The sequence below is a fragment of the Oncorhynchus kisutch genome, linkage group LG10 (genome assembly GCF_002021735.2).
Source record: "Oncorhynchus kisutch isolate 150728-3 linkage group LG10, Okis_V2, whole genome shotgun sequence".
NCBI lineage: Eukaryota > Metazoa > Chordata > Actinopteri > Salmoniformes > Salmonidae > Oncorhynchus > Oncorhynchus kisutch.
The window spans coordinates 35980045-35997935 of NC_034183.2; the positions used below are offsets into that span (position 1 = coordinate 35980045).

Here is a 17891-nt window from a genome sequence, read left to right on the forward strand (position 1 = left end):
GGCCACTCTACCATAAAGGCCTGATTGGTGGAGTACTGCAGTGCTGATTGTCCTTCTGGAAGGTTTCCCCATCTCCACAGATAAACACTGGAGTTCTATCAGACTGACCATTTGGGTACTTGGTCACCTCCCTGACCAAGGCCCTTCTCCACCGATTGCTCAGTTTGGTCGGGCGGCCAGCTTTAGGAAGAGTCTTGGTGGTTCCAAACTTCTTCCATTTATGAATGATGGAGGTCACTGTGTTCTTGGAGACCTTAAATGCTGCAGACATTTTTTGGTACCCTTCCCCAAATCTGTGCCTTAACACAATCCTGTCTCAGAGCTCTACAGACAATTCCTTCGACCTCATGACTTGGTTTTTGCTCTGACATGCACTGTCAACTGTGGGACCTTACATCGACAGGTGTCGGCCTTTCCAAATCATGTCCAATCAATTAAATTTACCACAGGTGGACTGAGTTGTAGAAACATCTCATGAATGATCAATGAAACAGGATGCACCTGAGCTCAATTTCGCAAAGTGTGTAAATACTTATTTTTAAAATAAGGTATTTTTATTTTTTCGATTAAATAAATTTGCAAAAAATGAATAATGCTTTCACTATGAGGTAATGTGTGCAGATTGATAAGGGGAAAAAACAAATTTAATTCATTTCAGAATAAGATTGTAACATAACAAAATGTGGGGTCTGGATATGTTTCGAATGCACTGTATAGCCATTGATTTTTGAATACATCTCATACATCCTTCTCATTAGTTTAGTTCAACTCTGTTATGGTATTGTAAACAAACACAGCTTCAAAACATGGTTAAAAATGGATGGTCAGTCCTTGCATCTATAGCTCTGCCTATGTATTTGAGTGGTTGCATTTGTTCAATCATTTCAGAGACCTTGTGTTTTGAGTGGCTCTATCCCCGGCCGAGTCATACCAAGGACTGTAAAAATAGTACCCAGTGCATATTTGCTTAGCTCTCAGCATTATGTAGACAGATTGGGGTAAGTCCCTGCAATAGACTAGTGTCCTGTCCAGGGGGTATACAATCTGCCTCACGCTACAGAAACAGAAGATGGGCTCCAGCGCCGATGAGCAGTCTTATCAGCTTGTGCAAGGCTACTTGACTACATTTCTCCAGACCCAACTCTCAGCTGTTTACCCCTCCCCCTTGTTATTTGAATCCCAGATTGCTCTGTTGTCAAAATAAGTGTAAAAGGGAACCAAGATCGCACACAATGATACTTTTCAAACAGACAAATATAGACATTTTCCTTTATTTTTCAAATATATTTTTTTATAGCGGATTCAATCAAGGGCTGATGGAACTAGCTACTAGCTAGCTTACTAAATCTGCCACATTTACAGAAATGTTGAATGATGTTCATTTGTCCCTGTCAAATAAATGTTATAAATTAAATTAAATCTTCTCTATGCTTTTTTAACCAGTCTTCTACTGAGGAGAGGAGAATCTGCCGAGGAAGAGGATGCTTTTGCTCTTGTTATGCCGGATGAAGAAAAGGAAGGGATGGTCAGCTGTGAAGTGTTCCTCTCGGATCATACAGAACGCTATTATCCCAGCAGTGGCGGCGGCAGCCTCCGTCCCCTCCTCGTTCACCTCCACAAAGGCCTTATGGGCCACCGTAGACAGGAAGAGCCCCCCCTCCCCGTTCATCCCAGACAGGTCGGCCCTGCCCCCCTCAAACACGTCCTTCATGCCCAGCTGGGTCAGGGGCTCGTTCAGCTCGTAGTCCTCCTCCAATTTAAACTTGGGAAGGTGAACTATGACCTCTGTGCCCGTGTCCATGTTGTCCCTGCTGGTCCACTCGTCCAGTTTCTCCATGGTCAGCTCTCTCTCCAGCTAAAATGGTACATACAGTTAAAACCCAGTCAGTATAGAAAGAAGGTGAAACACACACAGTTAAAACCCAATCAGTGTAGAGACGAGTAGCAGCATTGACACTCATACAGATGATAGATGATACTCTAGTAGTGGGATTTTCAGCAGCCTACCCAGGCCTGAGCCAAGTCCACCACCTAGTGGCAAATGATGCGTGGAAAATGCTAATATAGGTACCATGACTTGCATTGGATTTTGCCACAAATGCTAAAACGCTAGCATTTGGAAACCAGGGAAACAAAACTAACGCATGGAATGCTGTCACAGTGGTTCTTCTTTAAAAGTTCAGAGCTTAGGCCGTGACCGTTAGTGGTAGATTCTGTCATTGCACCACACTATCACAAGGGGAAATTAGAACGCTGATCTCTCGGTAGTCTAAACTGTGGCACAAATTGACTGTCTTTTTGAAAAATGTATGGAAATATTTACAGTCTGAGAGTCTCTCTTCTCTGGCACTAGAGGCCTGCAATCAGGCAAAAAAAACTGTTGGTGGTCCTGGAGTTAAGAGAGAACTTAACTCCAGGACCATCGACTGACGATAAAAAAGAAAAATAGGCAGGGTGGGCTTTTGGTTTCTCTCTCTCTGAAAACAGAAATAAATAATTCTAAATAAAAAACGGGCTTTATTTACCACCGTGGGAAAGAGTGATAGCCCCTCTATATGAAGTGAGTTTCTGAAACACGGAGTCCTTCTTTGCTGATGTGAAGAAGAAACGGAATGAAAGAGTCAGCATTTTGTCAGTATAAAGCTGAGTGACTCACTCATTCATGGCTTTGGATCAAAATAAATAAGTACCAACACTCTTTCTGATAGTCTTTAAAAATAAATGTTCTGACTGTTTGGACCAAGTTAATCTGCTCATGTTGTGTGTGTTCAATTATTCGTGACATTGTGGTTGCAATGAAGAATATAAACAAAATCAATCGTATTCATAATGAATAATCAGACACATGTTGCTAGCTTTACTTTTCCAGCTTTTTTTCCCTTCTCATTTATTTTATCTCCAGCACTGCGTCACCCTCCGCCTCATGGCCTCAAACTGCACCATTTTGTTTCTCTCCGTCACCCACACACACTTTAAACATTTGGATAATAAAGCATTTAAAGGCTGACATTGGTTGATTTTAGTACTTCTAACAGCCAAAATTCAAATTTTTTACATTCCCAGAAGGCATGGATTATTATACACTATTGCAGGCCTAAAACCTATGGGTTTAATCTTCTGACTTAATGATTATATTGAAGACAGAAGCCGATCTGTTATCCAGCGATTATTATTAACCCTGCATTCTAATTATATAAAATCCCCTTAGATATTCTCACAGACCAGATTTGCCCTAACGAAAAAGGCCCTTAGATCTAAATTTAGAATCCTCCAATCCTCTAAATTGGAGGGAGTACAGTATTTGTACAGTACAGTATTTGTTCATCAACATCTTTATGCTTTTGTCAATAAAATAATGATAAAAATACTAATTCAAAATGTAGATGTTCATTTCAACTACTGTATATCTCAGCTACATAATCCCCAAGTCTAACAGTATTTTTTAAATGTCTCCAGTAGATTTTCCGTTCCCCCTGAAAGACATAATCTGCTCACTTAAATGAATAGAGATCCTGGTCATTCTCAACCGACCCAACCATCCATGGAGATCAATGGACAAAGAGCTGGACAACAGACAACAGAAAAAACATTGGTTCCCAAAAAAGTGGTTAGTTTAGCTAGATTCTTAAAATGGGTTTCTGTACGCAGCATTTGCGTGTTTGTAGTCACTTTTAATATTAATGTATCTACCGTATATTCCATAGGCCACTGTAATCGATGGTGGGCTCAGAGCTGTACCATTCGGCTCATCTGATGAAGATGCACATGGATCAGATTCAAACTTTGAAGACCGAGATGAAGTCATTGAAGGCAGACCAGCAGAAAGAGAAACATTCTCTGAGGGATACGAGAGATGCGGGCGACAACTGATCCATTGGTCCAGAGCCAGGCGGTATTGGCGGAGAGTCAGGTGGAGAATGACACGTTGAAGAGGGCGAGGAACGAGATGGAGTCACAATCCATGCCAGGCACACCTGTGAGCTCTGGAACTCCACCTCTGACCGGCAGAGTCAACATACATGGTGGGTTCGTCAGGTCGTCGGTTCACACTGACATTTCCATTCCTCTTCTGACAAGAAAACTTGACGAACTGCTCACCAGGCACAGCAAGGGCCGTCCGGACCGTTATGCTGTTCTGCTATTTCAAGGATGTGTAACCAAAGAGAGATACCACGAGTGGACACAGAATACCAACTGGGATGGATCCCGAGACAAATGTGGCTTACCAGTGAACCTCCGGGTGTGTCTCAGAAGTTTCTGTCCTTGACTGATGGAACACGAAAAAGCATTAAAGACAGAGTTAATGAGAACTTGAGGTCACAGAGAAAGTCTGGACATGGCCTGCTCTCCCTTACGTAAGGAATTAGGCCCTTTACCATGTTTACTATGTACTGTAGGCTGTGTTTACTTGTCAGACTGCACAGTAGCTTAATAAACATACATTTGAAAACAGTTGAAGAAAAATCTAATTCAATAATTTATTTGTACCACTGTAGATGCTGTTTTTATTTACAGTAGTTATATACAGCTGGAGGAATTTTGAAAAAATGTTTTCTAACACTTGTTTTTCGCAAAAGGATACTCTAATAGCTTGGCTAGGTGTGAAAAATCCCCAAATTTGTGCCACAGTTTAGACTACCGATAGATAGTGCGGTCAGTTAGAGTTGAGTCCTATTCTAAAGTGTAGCCTAAGGGCCAAAATGGGCAAACTTACAATGTTTAAGTACTCTAAAAACAGATTTGCCCCAACAACAAAAATGTATCAACCCCTACAAACATATTCATTTATTATTAACCCTGCATTATAATTGTATAAAAGCCCCTTAGATATTAATTTAGAATCCTCTAAATGTAAATGTAAGATTTACAATGACATTTTATTGATCTGCCAGTCTTTTCATTTCGAGATTCCGGTAAACTCTTTGATGTTTCCTTTTATGTGTCCTCCCAATTATTATTGGATTATTCACCATGGCAACAAACTAAATGTATTTCTTAGTTAGTTTGGCTTTTGTGGAGATCAGACTATTTTCATTTGCAAGGATATTTGTGCATTTTTGACAAAATGTAAGTCAGAACAAATACTTATTTCACTTTTATAATATTCCTGTTGCTATATGGAAATACAAGAAATGTGTATGTAACTTTCTTCACCAGTTCCCTTACCACTTTGTACAATTGTGTGATTAGCCTACCCGTTGGTGTAACTGTAATGTTAATTATCTTGAGAGGAACTGTGGTGTGTTATTTTTCTCTTATTGTCAATTGTGTATAGAGATTGTTGACATTAGTGTTTATTGGATTTACATTGTAGTCATTTTCTATTTCTTGTATCCTGTTTCCCTCTGTACACAGACCACATGTATACTCTGGTTCATCATTAAACTCCTAGACTGGTCTTCTGTGTCTGTCATCACTCTTTGACCAGAGTGCAGTACAGTATCCGTTTACTCCCAGTGGCCTATCCACACATTAGAGAGCACCAGACGCTGTTTTAATAATATAACTTATTTTGAACGAAAGCCAGGAATGAGTAAGTCAATCAGCCCTATGCTGTTCCTGCTTCTGTTGTCTATTCTCATTGCCCTGTTGGTTTCGTCAGACTGCACAGTAGCCTAGTAAACATATTCATTTTAAAACAGTTTTTTAAAACACAATTCAATAATATATTTGTACCACTGTAGATCCTATGTTTTTATTTTTTAGAATACAGTTGATTAACAGTTGGAGACAAGTGTAGCAGGTTGTTAACAACGTTTACACTCCGAGAATGAGAATGGTAAATGACTGTAATTCAAAAATGTATTTAATACAAAAGAAGCCTTCCACCCTTGATAGGCTATCAGCTGGACAATAGGAAAAGAGGGTAGGGGGTAGGGACACTTGCCGAGTTTAGGGACTTTAAATGTAGTAATGGATGTTTGCGAGGCATGTCACCTCTCCCATACTTTTGCATAGCCCACCAAATGCACTGTTTTCTAACCACATCTGGATGGATCCATAACAAATGACTATGGGAATAAATATCACTGAATAACAGAAATATAGGAAGGCTAAAGTAGGCTAAAGAAGGCAAAACATTGTTGCTTACTGAAACTCCCAAAGTCATCCAATTGTTATAATACGATTTGAAGCAATAGCCTACCCACGTGTAGTATTTCAGCACCATGTTGTGCTGCTCTGAGACAAGCATGGGGACTGGGCTTGATAAATCAATGAGATTTAATTTTTTAATTTTATCTCTGTTTGGGTATTGGTTAGCCTACAATTAGGGTGGGAAATGTTAGGATTATTTTGCTCTTCACTCGCAGTCACTTAGTAGCCTAGGCCTACTCCCGACCGGTCACGTTGTACAGCGCCATATTTTCTTAATATTAAAAACCGTCAAATGCATTCCTGAATTCAATCGCTTTAGCCGACATGTTGAGGTTTATTCATTGTTTAAATATTTATGGCTCCCTTTGTTATTTCATTTTATAACTAAAATGCTTGAATGCATTTAAAGACATGTAAGACATGTGATGACACGCACAAATTAACTAATGATTGATTGATATACTGTATATTGAAGTAGGCCTGTATGCCAATAAGTAAGTTATGCTATAACAGCTCTTAATGACTCTTAAGTCTACAGCGCCATGTCATTTCAAAAACGTAACTTCTCAAAGATGACAGCGAAGCGAACCCGGGTTGCTGGCATGAAAGGCAAACCTCCCCTACGCATCGAGCCAATAGGGTTAACCCACTTTGTGGGATTTGTAACATGGCTCATTAGTAAGGGTTGCTTCAGTAGTGTGAAAAGGATACAGGAGGTTGTGTATACCTTCACTAGGGGATCAGATCCATCAGTGGCCTCCTCAGGTAGCAGGACAAACATACTGAGCTCCTCGTCCACATACGGAAGCTCCACGATCTGGAGGTTATAGTCTGGGACGTAGTTAAAGGGGAACTTCTTCATCTGGTGCATCATCTGAACTGGCTTGCTTTCATTCTGAAAAATCACAGAATATAACAGACAAGGAGAATGAGTTCATCTGACCACCATATAATTCCCAATAGGCCTATACAGTGTAACTTGAAGGTTTGTTTTGTCTCTTGGATGACACACACATGTCAAATCTTTGCCTGTACCATTGCTATAAATAAGGCCCATTTAAAGTTAGCTTTTGAATTGTTTTTGGTTTAATATACATTTTCATCATATCTTCTAGTAGTGTAGTATATAATTATATTATAATTCCATTATTGAATTACTCAGCATAGATATCTATCTAAATATTATTGACAATATTGACCTGGTTTAGTTTGAAGGGCATCTCTTTGGTGTCTTTTTGGTCAAATCGATTCAGCCAGTTTCCTTTGAAGTAGATGGCGTTGACTAGAGCCAACCTTGTCATAGCACTGACTGTCCCCGGCTTCAGCAGATCTTTGATTTTATCTGTAAACGCAAACACACATGCACGTACACACACGAAATGAAACAATCTAAACCAAAAGCAACTCTAAAACAAGAAGTACCATATAGTTCTAATGTCATTTAAGCAAAGACACATTTATTTATTCATGTTGAGTTCCATGTTAGCTGATCCTAGTTACAGATCTGATGGTTCAATCAATCAAAAGTTATTTATAAAGCCCATTTTACATCAGCAGATGTCACAAAGTGCTTATACAGACACCCAGCCTAACACCCTAAACAGCAAGCATGGCAGATGTAGAAGCATGGTGGCAGGAAAAACAGCCTAGAAAGGCAGGAATCTAGGAAGAAACCCAGAGAGGAACCAGGCTTTGAGGGGTGGCCAGTTCTCTTCTGGCTGTACATGGCCATTAAGGCTAGATTGTTCTTCAAGATGTTCAAACGTTCATATATTTTTTCATTTGTATTTATCATGGATCCCCATTAGCTGCTTCTTTAATCTAATCTAATGTTGTTGTATTTATGTTGTGTTTTTTCCTCCCTGTATTGCACTACATATTTCCCAATTTAGACAATATACAGTACCAGTCCAAAGTTTGGACACACCTACTCATTCAAGGGTTTTTCTTTATTTTTACTATTGTCTACATTGTAGAGTAATAGTGAAGACATCAACACTATGAAATAGTACATATAGAATCATGTATTAACCAAAAAAGTGTTAAACAAATCTAACTATATTTGAGATTTTAGATTCTTCAAAGTAGCCACCCATTGCTTTGATGACAGCTTTGCACACTCTTGGCATTCTTTTCCAACAGTCTTGAAGGAGTTCCCACACATGAGGAGCACTTGCTGGCTGATTTTACTTCACTCTGTGGTCCAACTCATCCCAAACCATCTCAAATGGGTTGAGGTCATGTGATTGTGGAGGCCAGGTAATCTGATGCAGCACTCCATCACTCTCCTTGGTCAAATAGCCCTTACACTGCCTGGAGGTGTGTTTGGGGTCATTGTCCTTTTGAAAAACAAATGATAGTCCCACTAAGAGCAAACCAGATGGGATGGCGTATCGCTGCAAAATGCAGGATCTCTTATACACTATTTTAGGCCCAGCTGTTGGAACTTTCCTGAATATAGCCACTATATCTTGATCACTGCATCCAATGGGTACGGATACAGCTTTAGAACAAAGTTCTACAGTATTAGTAAAAATGTGAAAGATACATGGGGATGATCTTGTTCCTGTAGTGTTTGTAAACACCTTGGTAGGTTGATTAATAACCTGAACCAGATTATAGGCACTGGTGTTGTTAGGCCCGAGACTTTGAAAAATGTCTCTTCTTCTTATTGGTGTCCATTAGTAGTCGTTTCTTTGCAGCAATTTGAGCATGAAGGCCTGATTCACGCAGTCTCCTCTGAACATTTGATGTTGAGATGTGTATGTTACTTGAACTCTGTGAAGCATTTGAGGTGCAGTTAACTCTAATTAAATTATTCTCTGCAGCAGAGGTAACTCTGGGTCTTCCTTTCCTGTGGCAGTCCTCATGAGAGCTAGTTTCATCATGGAGCTTGATGGTTTTTACGACTGCACTTGAAGAAACTTTCAAAGTTCTTGACATTTTCCGGATTGACTGACCTTCATGTCTTAAAGTAATGATGGACTGTCATTTCTCTTTGCTTATTTGAGCTGTTCTTGCCATAATACAGTGGCTTGCGAAAGTATTCACCCCCTTGGCATTTTTCCTATTTTGTTGCCTTACAACCTGGAATTAAAATTGATTTCTGGGGGGTTTGTATCATTTGATTTACACAACATGCCTACCACTTTAAAGATGCAAAATATGTTTTATTGTGAAACAAACAAGAAATAAAAATGAAATCTTGAGTGTGCATAACTATTCATCCCCCCCAAAGTCAATACTTTGTACAGCACCTTTTGCAGCAATTACAGATGCAAGTCTCTTGGGGTATGTCTCTATAAGCTTGGCACATCTAGTCACTGGGATTTCTGTCCATTCTTCAAGGCAAAACTGCTCCATCTCCTTCAAGTTTGATGTGTTTCGCTGGTGTACAGCAATCTTTAAGTAATACCATAGATTCTCAATTGGATTGAGGTCTGGGCTTTGACTAGGCCATTCCAATACATTTAAATGTTTCCCCTTAAACCACTCAAGTGTTTCTTTAGCAGTATACTTAGGGTAATTTTCCTGCTGGAAGGTGAACCTCCGTCCCAGTCTCAAATCTCTGGAAGACTGAAACAAGCTTCCCTCAAGAATTTCCCTCTATTTAGCACCATCCATCATTGCTTCAATTCTGACCAGTTTCCCAGTCCCTGTCAATGAAAAACATCCCCACAGTATGATGCTGCCACCACCATGCTTTACTGTGGGGGTGGTGTTCTCGTGGTAATGAGATGTGTTGGGTTTGTGCCAGACATAGCGTTTTCTTGATGGCCAAAGAGTAAGTGGTGTTGCTTAGTGGTGTTGCAGACTCTAGGCCCTTTCAGAATAGGTGTATATATACTGAGATCATGTGACATTTAGATTGCATACAGGTGGACTTTAGTTAACTAATTATGTGACTTCTGAGGGTAATTGGATGCACCAGATCTTATTTAGGGGCTTCATAGCAAAGGGGATGAATACATATGCACGCACCACTTTTCCGTTTTTTTTTAATTTAACATTTTTCATTTCACTTCACCAATTTGGACTATTTTGTGTATGTCCATTACACGAAATCCAAATAAAAATCCATTTAAATTACAGGTTGTAATGCAACAAAATAGGAAAAACGTCAAGGGGGATGAATACTTTTGCAAGGCTCTGTATGGACTTGGTCTTTTACCAAATAGGGCTATCTTATGTATACCACCCCTACCTTGTCACAACACAACTTATTGGCTCAAATGCATTAAGAAGGAAAGAAATTCCAAATGAACTTTTAACAAGTCACACCTGTTAATTGAAATGCATTCCAGTTGACTACCTAATGAAGCTGGTTGAGAGAATGCCAAGAGTGTGCAAAGCTGCCATCAAGGCAAATGGTGGCTACTTTGAAGAATCTGAAATCTAAAATATTTTGTTTAACACTTTTTTGGTTACTACATGATTCCATATGTGTAATTTCATAGTTTTGATGTCTTCACTATTATTCTCCAATGTAGAAAACAGAAAAAATAAGATACCCCCTGGAATGAGTAGGTGTGTCCCAACTTGTTACTGTATGTGATTGATTAACTGAATGATTGATTGATATGTTGAATGATCATACTTGCTGTCTGCTGCTCCACCCAGCCATTGATCTCTCCTCTGGCCTCCTCTGCTGCTCCGAGGAAATCCACTGCCTTCATGTCTGCATGGTAGAACTTGTGGGTGGATTCTAAAAACTCCTACAGCAGAGTGGAACAGTTCAATTAGCATATAGAGGACAGTAAAACCAATACAGCAGAGAGAACAGTTCAATAAGCATATAGGGAAACACAGTAGAACTACAGGGGACAGTAATAGCACAGCCAGTCTGTTGTCTGTTTCAATAAAGCCCTATTCGCACAGGACTAGTATTACTAGAGAACATCGGGTATGTAATTATTACCTCAGCATATCCGTAAATGTGAAAAGATTGTATAGATTAGTAGACTGTAAAGTGGTAGTGTGGCTGTTACTTGCTACTTGCTTGAAAAGTATAGTTTATAGTGAAACTCACAGTCAGGAAGTTGCAGGTCTTCTCTCCATACAGGCGATTGGCCAGTTTCAGGATGTAAGATGCAGAGGGAGAGTTGATTTCTCCATTGAGTGTCTGGAAATCTGTGTGGATGTCTTTAGTCAAGTTGAATGACAGAACCTAGGAAAATTCAGAGAGGAAAGATGGTTAAAGTGATGATAATGGTGGTTAGGGTTGCAAAACAACTGATCATTTACCAAAGTCACCAGAATTTGTGGTCATTTACAGTTAATCTATTGCAATTGATGGTAACTTTGGTAAATACTGTATACTTGAATAACTTTTAAAAAATGTATTCGTACAAAATATTCTTTTTTATATCTGTGTCCATGTTGTCCATGAGTTTCTAATGGATAAACTATGAGAAAATAGCGTAATTAATTTAAAAAACAAATTCTAATTAACAATGGAATCATTTTCAACTTTTTTCACAACTGCCACCAGTTAAGTGCCAAAACATTTACAACAAAGACATGTTGACATAGCAAAATAAATAAAAGAGTATAAAAATATTTAATGCTGAACTCCTCATATTAAATACGAATGAACGCTACTCAACAAGTATTCTATATTTAGAATAATATTTTACAGCTTTGTCAATTTTTTAAAAACATTTTAAAATCCTCTTATTTTTTATTAATTTATATATTTTACATTATTAAAATGTCTAAATCATACCCAAGTTTCCTAAATTCTGGTAGTTTACTGGTAAACTTAGAAAGTTATCGGTAATATACCCTCCCTTTGCAACCCTTTGGGTTATGATGATGAAATGAATAAAGGTGACTAAATCAAGCTTGGACTGTGTGCAGATAAAGAGCAGTGTACATCTCGCACACAAAGAAATTGTTATGGTGTAATATGCTACTGTAAATGGAAATGTAAATGCGTCCCATATGGCACCCTATTATTCCCTGCCTATAGCCCTATGGGCCCTGGTCAAAAGTAGTGCACTATATAGGGAATAGGGTGCCATTTGGGAAAAAGTAACCTGTGGGTTTATAGCCCTCTCCATGGTAACTAGCTGGACAGTGATACGTACGTAGATACTGCTGTGGTACGTTCCAAAGTACAAGTTGAGTAGCAATAGTCAGAGTTAGTCATGTCTTCGATCTACGTTACATGTAGCCTACTTTAAGGGTGTGTATGTGTGTTTATCTCTCTCAGTGCGTATCTGTGTGTGTGTGTGTGCATTTGCCCATGTCTGTGTATCTGAGTATGTGTGCGTTACCTTTGCCATCTGAGTAGCTGTGTCTCCTTTAGCTCCCAGGTAGACCATGGCCAGAGCTGAGCTGATACTGAAGGGGGAGATAAAGACATTCCCTGTGTTGGTCTGACCCAGAGTGCGGTACAGCTCCAAGGCAAAGGCTGTGTTAGAGCTGCTGATAGAAGCCATGGCTGATGACTGATCTGTCTGAAGAAAGGACATTACAGTATTGTTTGACATATGCAGACTAATCAGATCATCAGATCTACACTGATTTTAATGTGACAATATGACGTTTTGGAGCATCTCATGTGACCAAAATCTACTCCACACATCTCCCCATCACTAATCTATTTAATTGTGGAAATCAAGTTATCATTGATCCTGCATGAATTCTGATCCAATTCACTCTAGTTTGGGCCTACACTGTATAGGCTACTCAATGACATTGACAATAGCGAAATAGATTCCATGGCAGAATGTTATTGTTCATTTTAACCCAGTGTTCTTTCACCCTCACATACCAATTGCTACAGGTGTGTGCCTTTCTAAATCATGTCCAGTCAATTGAATATACCACTGGTGAACTCCATTCAAGTTGTAGAAGCATCTCAAATCAAATCAAATGTTATTAGTCACATGCGCAGAATACAACAGGTGTAGATACAACCTTACAGTGAAATGCTTACTTACGGGCCCCTAACCAACAGTGTAGGTTTAAAGATAGAATTAAAGATAAAAGTAACAAGTAATTAAAGAGCAGCAGTAAAAAATAACAATATATACAGGGGGGTGCCGGTACAGAGTCAATGTGTGGGGGCACCGGTTAGTTGAGGTAGTATGTACATGTAGGTAGAGTTATTAAAGTGACTATGCATAGATGACAACAGAGAGTGGCAGTGGTGTGAAGAGTGTAGGGGGGGGAGCAATGCAAATAGTCTGGGTAGCCATTTGACTAGATGTTCAGGAGTCTTATGGCTTTGGGGTTGAAGCTGTTAAGAAGCCTTTTGGACCTAGACTTGGCACTCCGGTACCACTTGCCGTGCGGTAGCAGAGAGAAAAGTCTATGACGAGGGTGGCTGGAGTTTTGACAATTTTTAGGGTTCTTCCTCTGACACCGCCTGGTATAGAGGTCCTGGATGGCAGGACGCTTGGCCCCAGTGATGTACTAGGCCGTTCGCACTACCCTTTGTAGTGCCTTGCGGTCGGAGGCCGAGCAGTTGCCATACCAGGCAGTGATGCAACCAGTCAGGATGCTCTCGATGATGCAGCTGTAGAACCTCAGGAGATCTGAGGACCCATATCCTGAGGGGGAATAGGTTTTGTCGTGCCCGCTTTATGACTGTCTTGGTGTGCTTGGACCATGTTAGTTTGTTGATGATGTGGACACCAAGAAACTTGAAGCTCTCAACCTGCTCCACTGCAGCCCCGTTGTGGGAGAATGGGGGCGTGCTCGGTCCTCTTTTTCCTGTTTTTCACAATCATCTCCTTTGTCTTGATCACGTTGAGGGAGAGGTTGTTGTCCTGGCAGCACACAGCCTCACAAGAGTGATCAATGGAAACAGAATGCACCTGAGCTCAATTTCAAGTCTCATAGCAAAGGGTCTGAATATTTACGCATCGGTATTTCTGTTTTTCATTTTTTATACATTTGCAAAAATGTATAACAACCTGTTTTCGCTTTTTTCATTATGGGGTATTGTGTGTAGATTGCTGAGGATTATTATTATTATTTTTAAACTTAATCAATTTTAGAATCGGGCTGTAACGTAACAAAATGTGGAAAAAGTCAAGGGATCTGAATACTTTCCGAAGGCACCGTATATTCAACAGCTAAAAGCTAAATACATGTAGGCTACAAGTGTAGGCCTACAAATCATGCTACTGTAGTGTGATTGGGATTAGGAAGACTAATATTTGTCACTTACCCGTTCTGCTTCTCTGTGTGTGAAAAGCTCCGACATGCACTGTTCCAGTGAAAGAGAAACGAAACAACAGAGAACTGCAAATAAGCCCGGAAATTTGCCTCGTGCCCAAGTCATCTGGTGCGTCCTTTAATATAGGCTATGCACTGCTCTACCGAGCCATAAAACTGGGTGGGGACTGAATATACAGGCCTGTCCACTTTGCGTAAGTCAGTTCGCCTATTGATATTGTCAGTAAGACTGAGTTCATTTTCACTAGGCTCCTACCTGCTGGACTTTGGTTCCTCTGCCGTACCTGCCCTACTAAGATATAGGATGTCCAAGCAGGGAACCCACATTTCAGGATGACTTTAATGATTAACACATACACAACTTCAAAGCAGAGTCAGAGCAGACAGACGCCATTACCAGTCACACCTTGAATTTCCCATCAATATTAAGCCAGGTGACTTTTGTTCTCTCGGATACATTCCTGTCTTCTTCAACATGTAGCAGGCGGGTGAGTTTCTGTCTCAGTCCCGTTTTGGTTTTCAGCCTTTTCTTTCTTATTTTTTACTTTAAAAAAAATATCTAACCTTTATTTAACTAGGCAAGACAGTTAAGAACAAATTCTTATTTACAATGACGGCCTTATCAGTCACTCCAAATGGGGTAATCCATGGTGACCAATGCAGAACAAACATGACTGATTCTCACTATCAATACCTCGCCCCGCCCTTCCTTTCTGCCCCTCTCTCTCTCTCTCTCTCTCTTGGCTGAGGTCACCCGTGCTCCCCGACAGTAGCAAAATGAGGGAACCGACAGACAGAAAGGGGACATACAGACAGCGGGACAGAAACTGCCACACCAGATTCAGTTAGTCAAAGGCTTGATGATTAGTTGATTTATTGAATAAGGTGTGTCAGTTTAGCGTTACATTTGTCTGGGGGGGCCGAGGAGAGGGTTGGAAAACCCTGACGCTTTCTGACCTTGACTTAATTCCCTAATAATTCCAGCACCTTCACGCGTGAGAATACAATGAATAGTTAGTTCAATAGTTAAACAGCCCATAGTTAGTTAGTTAGCCCATAGTGCACGTCAGAGCAAAAACTAAACCATGAGGGTGAAGAAATTGTCCATAGAGCTCTGAGACCGGATGGTATGATTGTAGCATTGAAGGTCCCCAAGAACACAGTGGCCTCCATCAAATGTTTTATTTATTTAAACTTTTACCCCTTTTTCTCCCCAATTTTGTGATATCCAATTTGTTGTTACAGTCTTGTCCCATCGCTGCAACTCCTCTAAGGACTCGGGAGAGGCGAAGGTTGAGAGCCATATGTCCTCCAAAACACGAACCTTCCACTGCTTCTCGACACACTGCTCGCTTAACCCGGAAGTCAGCCGCACTGTGTCAGAGGAAACACTGTCTAGCTGGCGACCAAAGTCAGCTTGCAGGCACCCGGCCTGCCACAAGGACAAGGAAATCCCAGCCTGCCAAACCCTCCACTAACTCGGACGACGCTGGGCCAATTGTGCGCCGCCCCTTGGGTCTCCCGGTCATGGCCGTCTGTGACATAGCCTGGCATCTCTGCAGCACTCCACCAATCAGGCTTTAATGGCCAGACGGAAGCCACTCAGTAAAAAGCACATGACAGACCATATCGAGTTTTCGAAACGCACCTAAAGGACTCCCAGACCATGAAAAACATGATTCTCTGGTCTGATGAAACCAAGATTGAACTCTTTGGCCTGAATGCCAAGCATCATGTCTGGAGGAAACCTGACACCATCCCTACAGTGAAGCATGGTGGTGGCAGCATCATGCTGTGGGGATGTTTTTCAGAGGCAGGGACTGGGAGACTAGTCAGAATCAAGGGAAAGATGAACAGAGCATAGTACAGGGAGATCCTTGATGAAAACCTTATCCAGAGTGCTCAGGACCTCAGACTGGGGTGAAGGTTCACCTTCCAACAGGACAATGACCCTAATCACACAGTCATGACAACGTAGGAGTGGCTTCGGGGCAAGTCCCTGAATGTTCTTGAGTGGCCCAGCCAGAGCCCGGACATCTCTGGAGAGACCTGAAAATAGCTGTGCAGCAACGCTCCTCATCCAACCTGACAAAGTTTGTGAGGATCTGCAGAGAAAAATGGGAGAAACTCCCCAAATACAGGTGTACCAAGCTTGTAGTGTCATACCGAAGATGACTCTAAGCTGTAATCGCTGCCAAAGGTGCTTCAACAAAGTACTGAGTAAAGGGTCTGAATACTTATGTAAATGTGATATTTCTTTTTTTTTTTTTTTACGTTTTTTTCCTTTGTCATTATGGGCCATTATGGGTCTCTCCTGAGATGTTCGATCTGTTTCAAGTCCGGCCTCTGGCTGGGCCACTCAAGGACATTTAGAGATAGGGCTGTGGGACCACAAAATTTCGTCAGCCGGTGATTGTCAAGCAAATAACTGTCGTTCTCATGGTAATTGACCGTTAACTAACATAAACACATTTAGCATCTCCTGGCTTCCACATATTTGGAACATCTACATATTAAAAAGTAATAAATCCATGTAATATAGCCTACATCGTCGCAATAAATCCATTATTTATTTTTGACAGACAGGTCTAAAAAAGCATGATATGCAGAATATGTAGTCTATATCAGAACAACTGAATAGCATACTCTTGAGTTGTCCTTATGTTGGATCCTGATCTGGCTATGCCAAATGGCTGTGGGCTACACTAGTTAATTTAGCTGACAATATTTGCTTACAATTCCGTGGCATTATTTTCTAGTATGAAGAATACAATTAAACAAAGCTGAAAAAAAATCTAAAATATTTGAGTGCGCGTCCATGCGGCTATTCTTTGTTGAGCGGTGAACAAAGTAATAGGTATTCCTATATGCTTAATTTAGAGTTACTAAATGTAACTTTAGTTGTTCTACAAATGTTGGGCTATATGTTTAGATTTTTAATACACTGTAAGGCTGCATGATGTGACTAATGATTATTTGAAAAAAGGCGCTTGAAAGGCATGAACTCTACTTTGTTTTTTGTGCAGGCTGTACATGTACATCAGTCACTCATTCACAAGTTGACAAGCACTTGATAATGCGTAGAATTTCACGGCGGCATTCACTTTGCGTATCGTAAAGCACCCTAAAAAAATCCATACCTTTTGCGTCCAGTGGAGGTTGTGCCCTTCTCCCTGAGTGCTGTGCTCTATCACATGATTGGGTCTTTCTCACATGCAACAGTGATGACAGAAGTGATGACAGACACATCCGGGACGCAACTGCACGTGGCCTTATCCAATTCCGAAGTGCATATTGAAGATATTGAAGGAATTGTCCACATTTAATTTTCATCAGCATAACAAGATGAGTCGGGCTAACGAACAGCAAAAGCCTATGTCAATCTACTATCCCCCAGAGTACAAAGGTCGACCTATTCTATTCCGTGCGATAAATAAATATTCCAAACATAGTCTGGGACAACAGTGGGATGCGATAGATCCCAAATTAATACAACCACGAGCATCAAAATACTTTTTTTACGCAATGTGGCTGACGCAACAGATCAGATTGTTTAGCTTAAAATGTTGACACACTATTAGGCTACTTATTCACACTGTAAGCGC

At 40.5% G+C, this 17891-nt stretch overlaps 1 protein-coding gene across 3 annotated transcripts; it reads right to left on the reverse strand.

Annotated features, from left to right (window-relative positions):
• Positions 1–1255: 1255 nt before the first annotated feature.
• LOC109898090 (leukocyte elastase inhibitor) lies at positions 1256–17661 on the reverse strand. Of its 3 annotated transcripts, none has more exons than XM_020492878.2 (7): positions 17427–17661; positions 12375–12557; positions 11126–11263; positions 10694–10811; positions 7296–7438; positions 6824–6991; positions 1256–1855 (listed from the first exon to the last, which is right to left on the reverse strand). In XM_020492878.2, the coding sequence occupies exons 2-7, from the start codon at positions 12537–12539 to the stop codon at positions 1448–1450; spliced, it is 1140 nt and encodes a 379-aa protein (XP_020348467.1). In that variant the 5' UTR covers positions 12540–12557; positions 17427–17661; the 3' UTR covers positions 1256–1447. The 3 variants fall into 3 exon arrangements, with proteins under 3 accessions (XP_020348467.1, XP_020348466.1, XP_020348468.1); XM_020492877.2 differs by lacking the exon at positions 17427–17661 and adding an exon at positions 14279–14582; XM_020492879.2 differs by lacking the exon at positions 17427–17661 and adding an exon at positions 14279–14528 and having other exon boundaries at positions 12375–12553.
• Between the last annotated feature and the right edge of the window lie 230 nt (positions 17662–17891).

Coding starts and splice junctions, on each gene's coding strand:
- LOC109898090 (XM_020492877.2), bottom strand. CDS start 14,392: ATGACTTGGGCACGAGGCAAATTTCCGGGCTTATTTGCAGTTCTCTGT. Junction 12,558..14,278: donor CACACAGAGAAGCAGAACGG/GTAAGTGACAAA, acceptor TCCTTTCTTCAG/ACAGATCAGTCATCAGCCAT. Junction 10,812..11,125: donor AGACCTGCAACTTCCTGACT/GTGAGTTTCACT, acceptor ACTCTGCTGTAG/GAGTTTTTAGAATCCACCCA.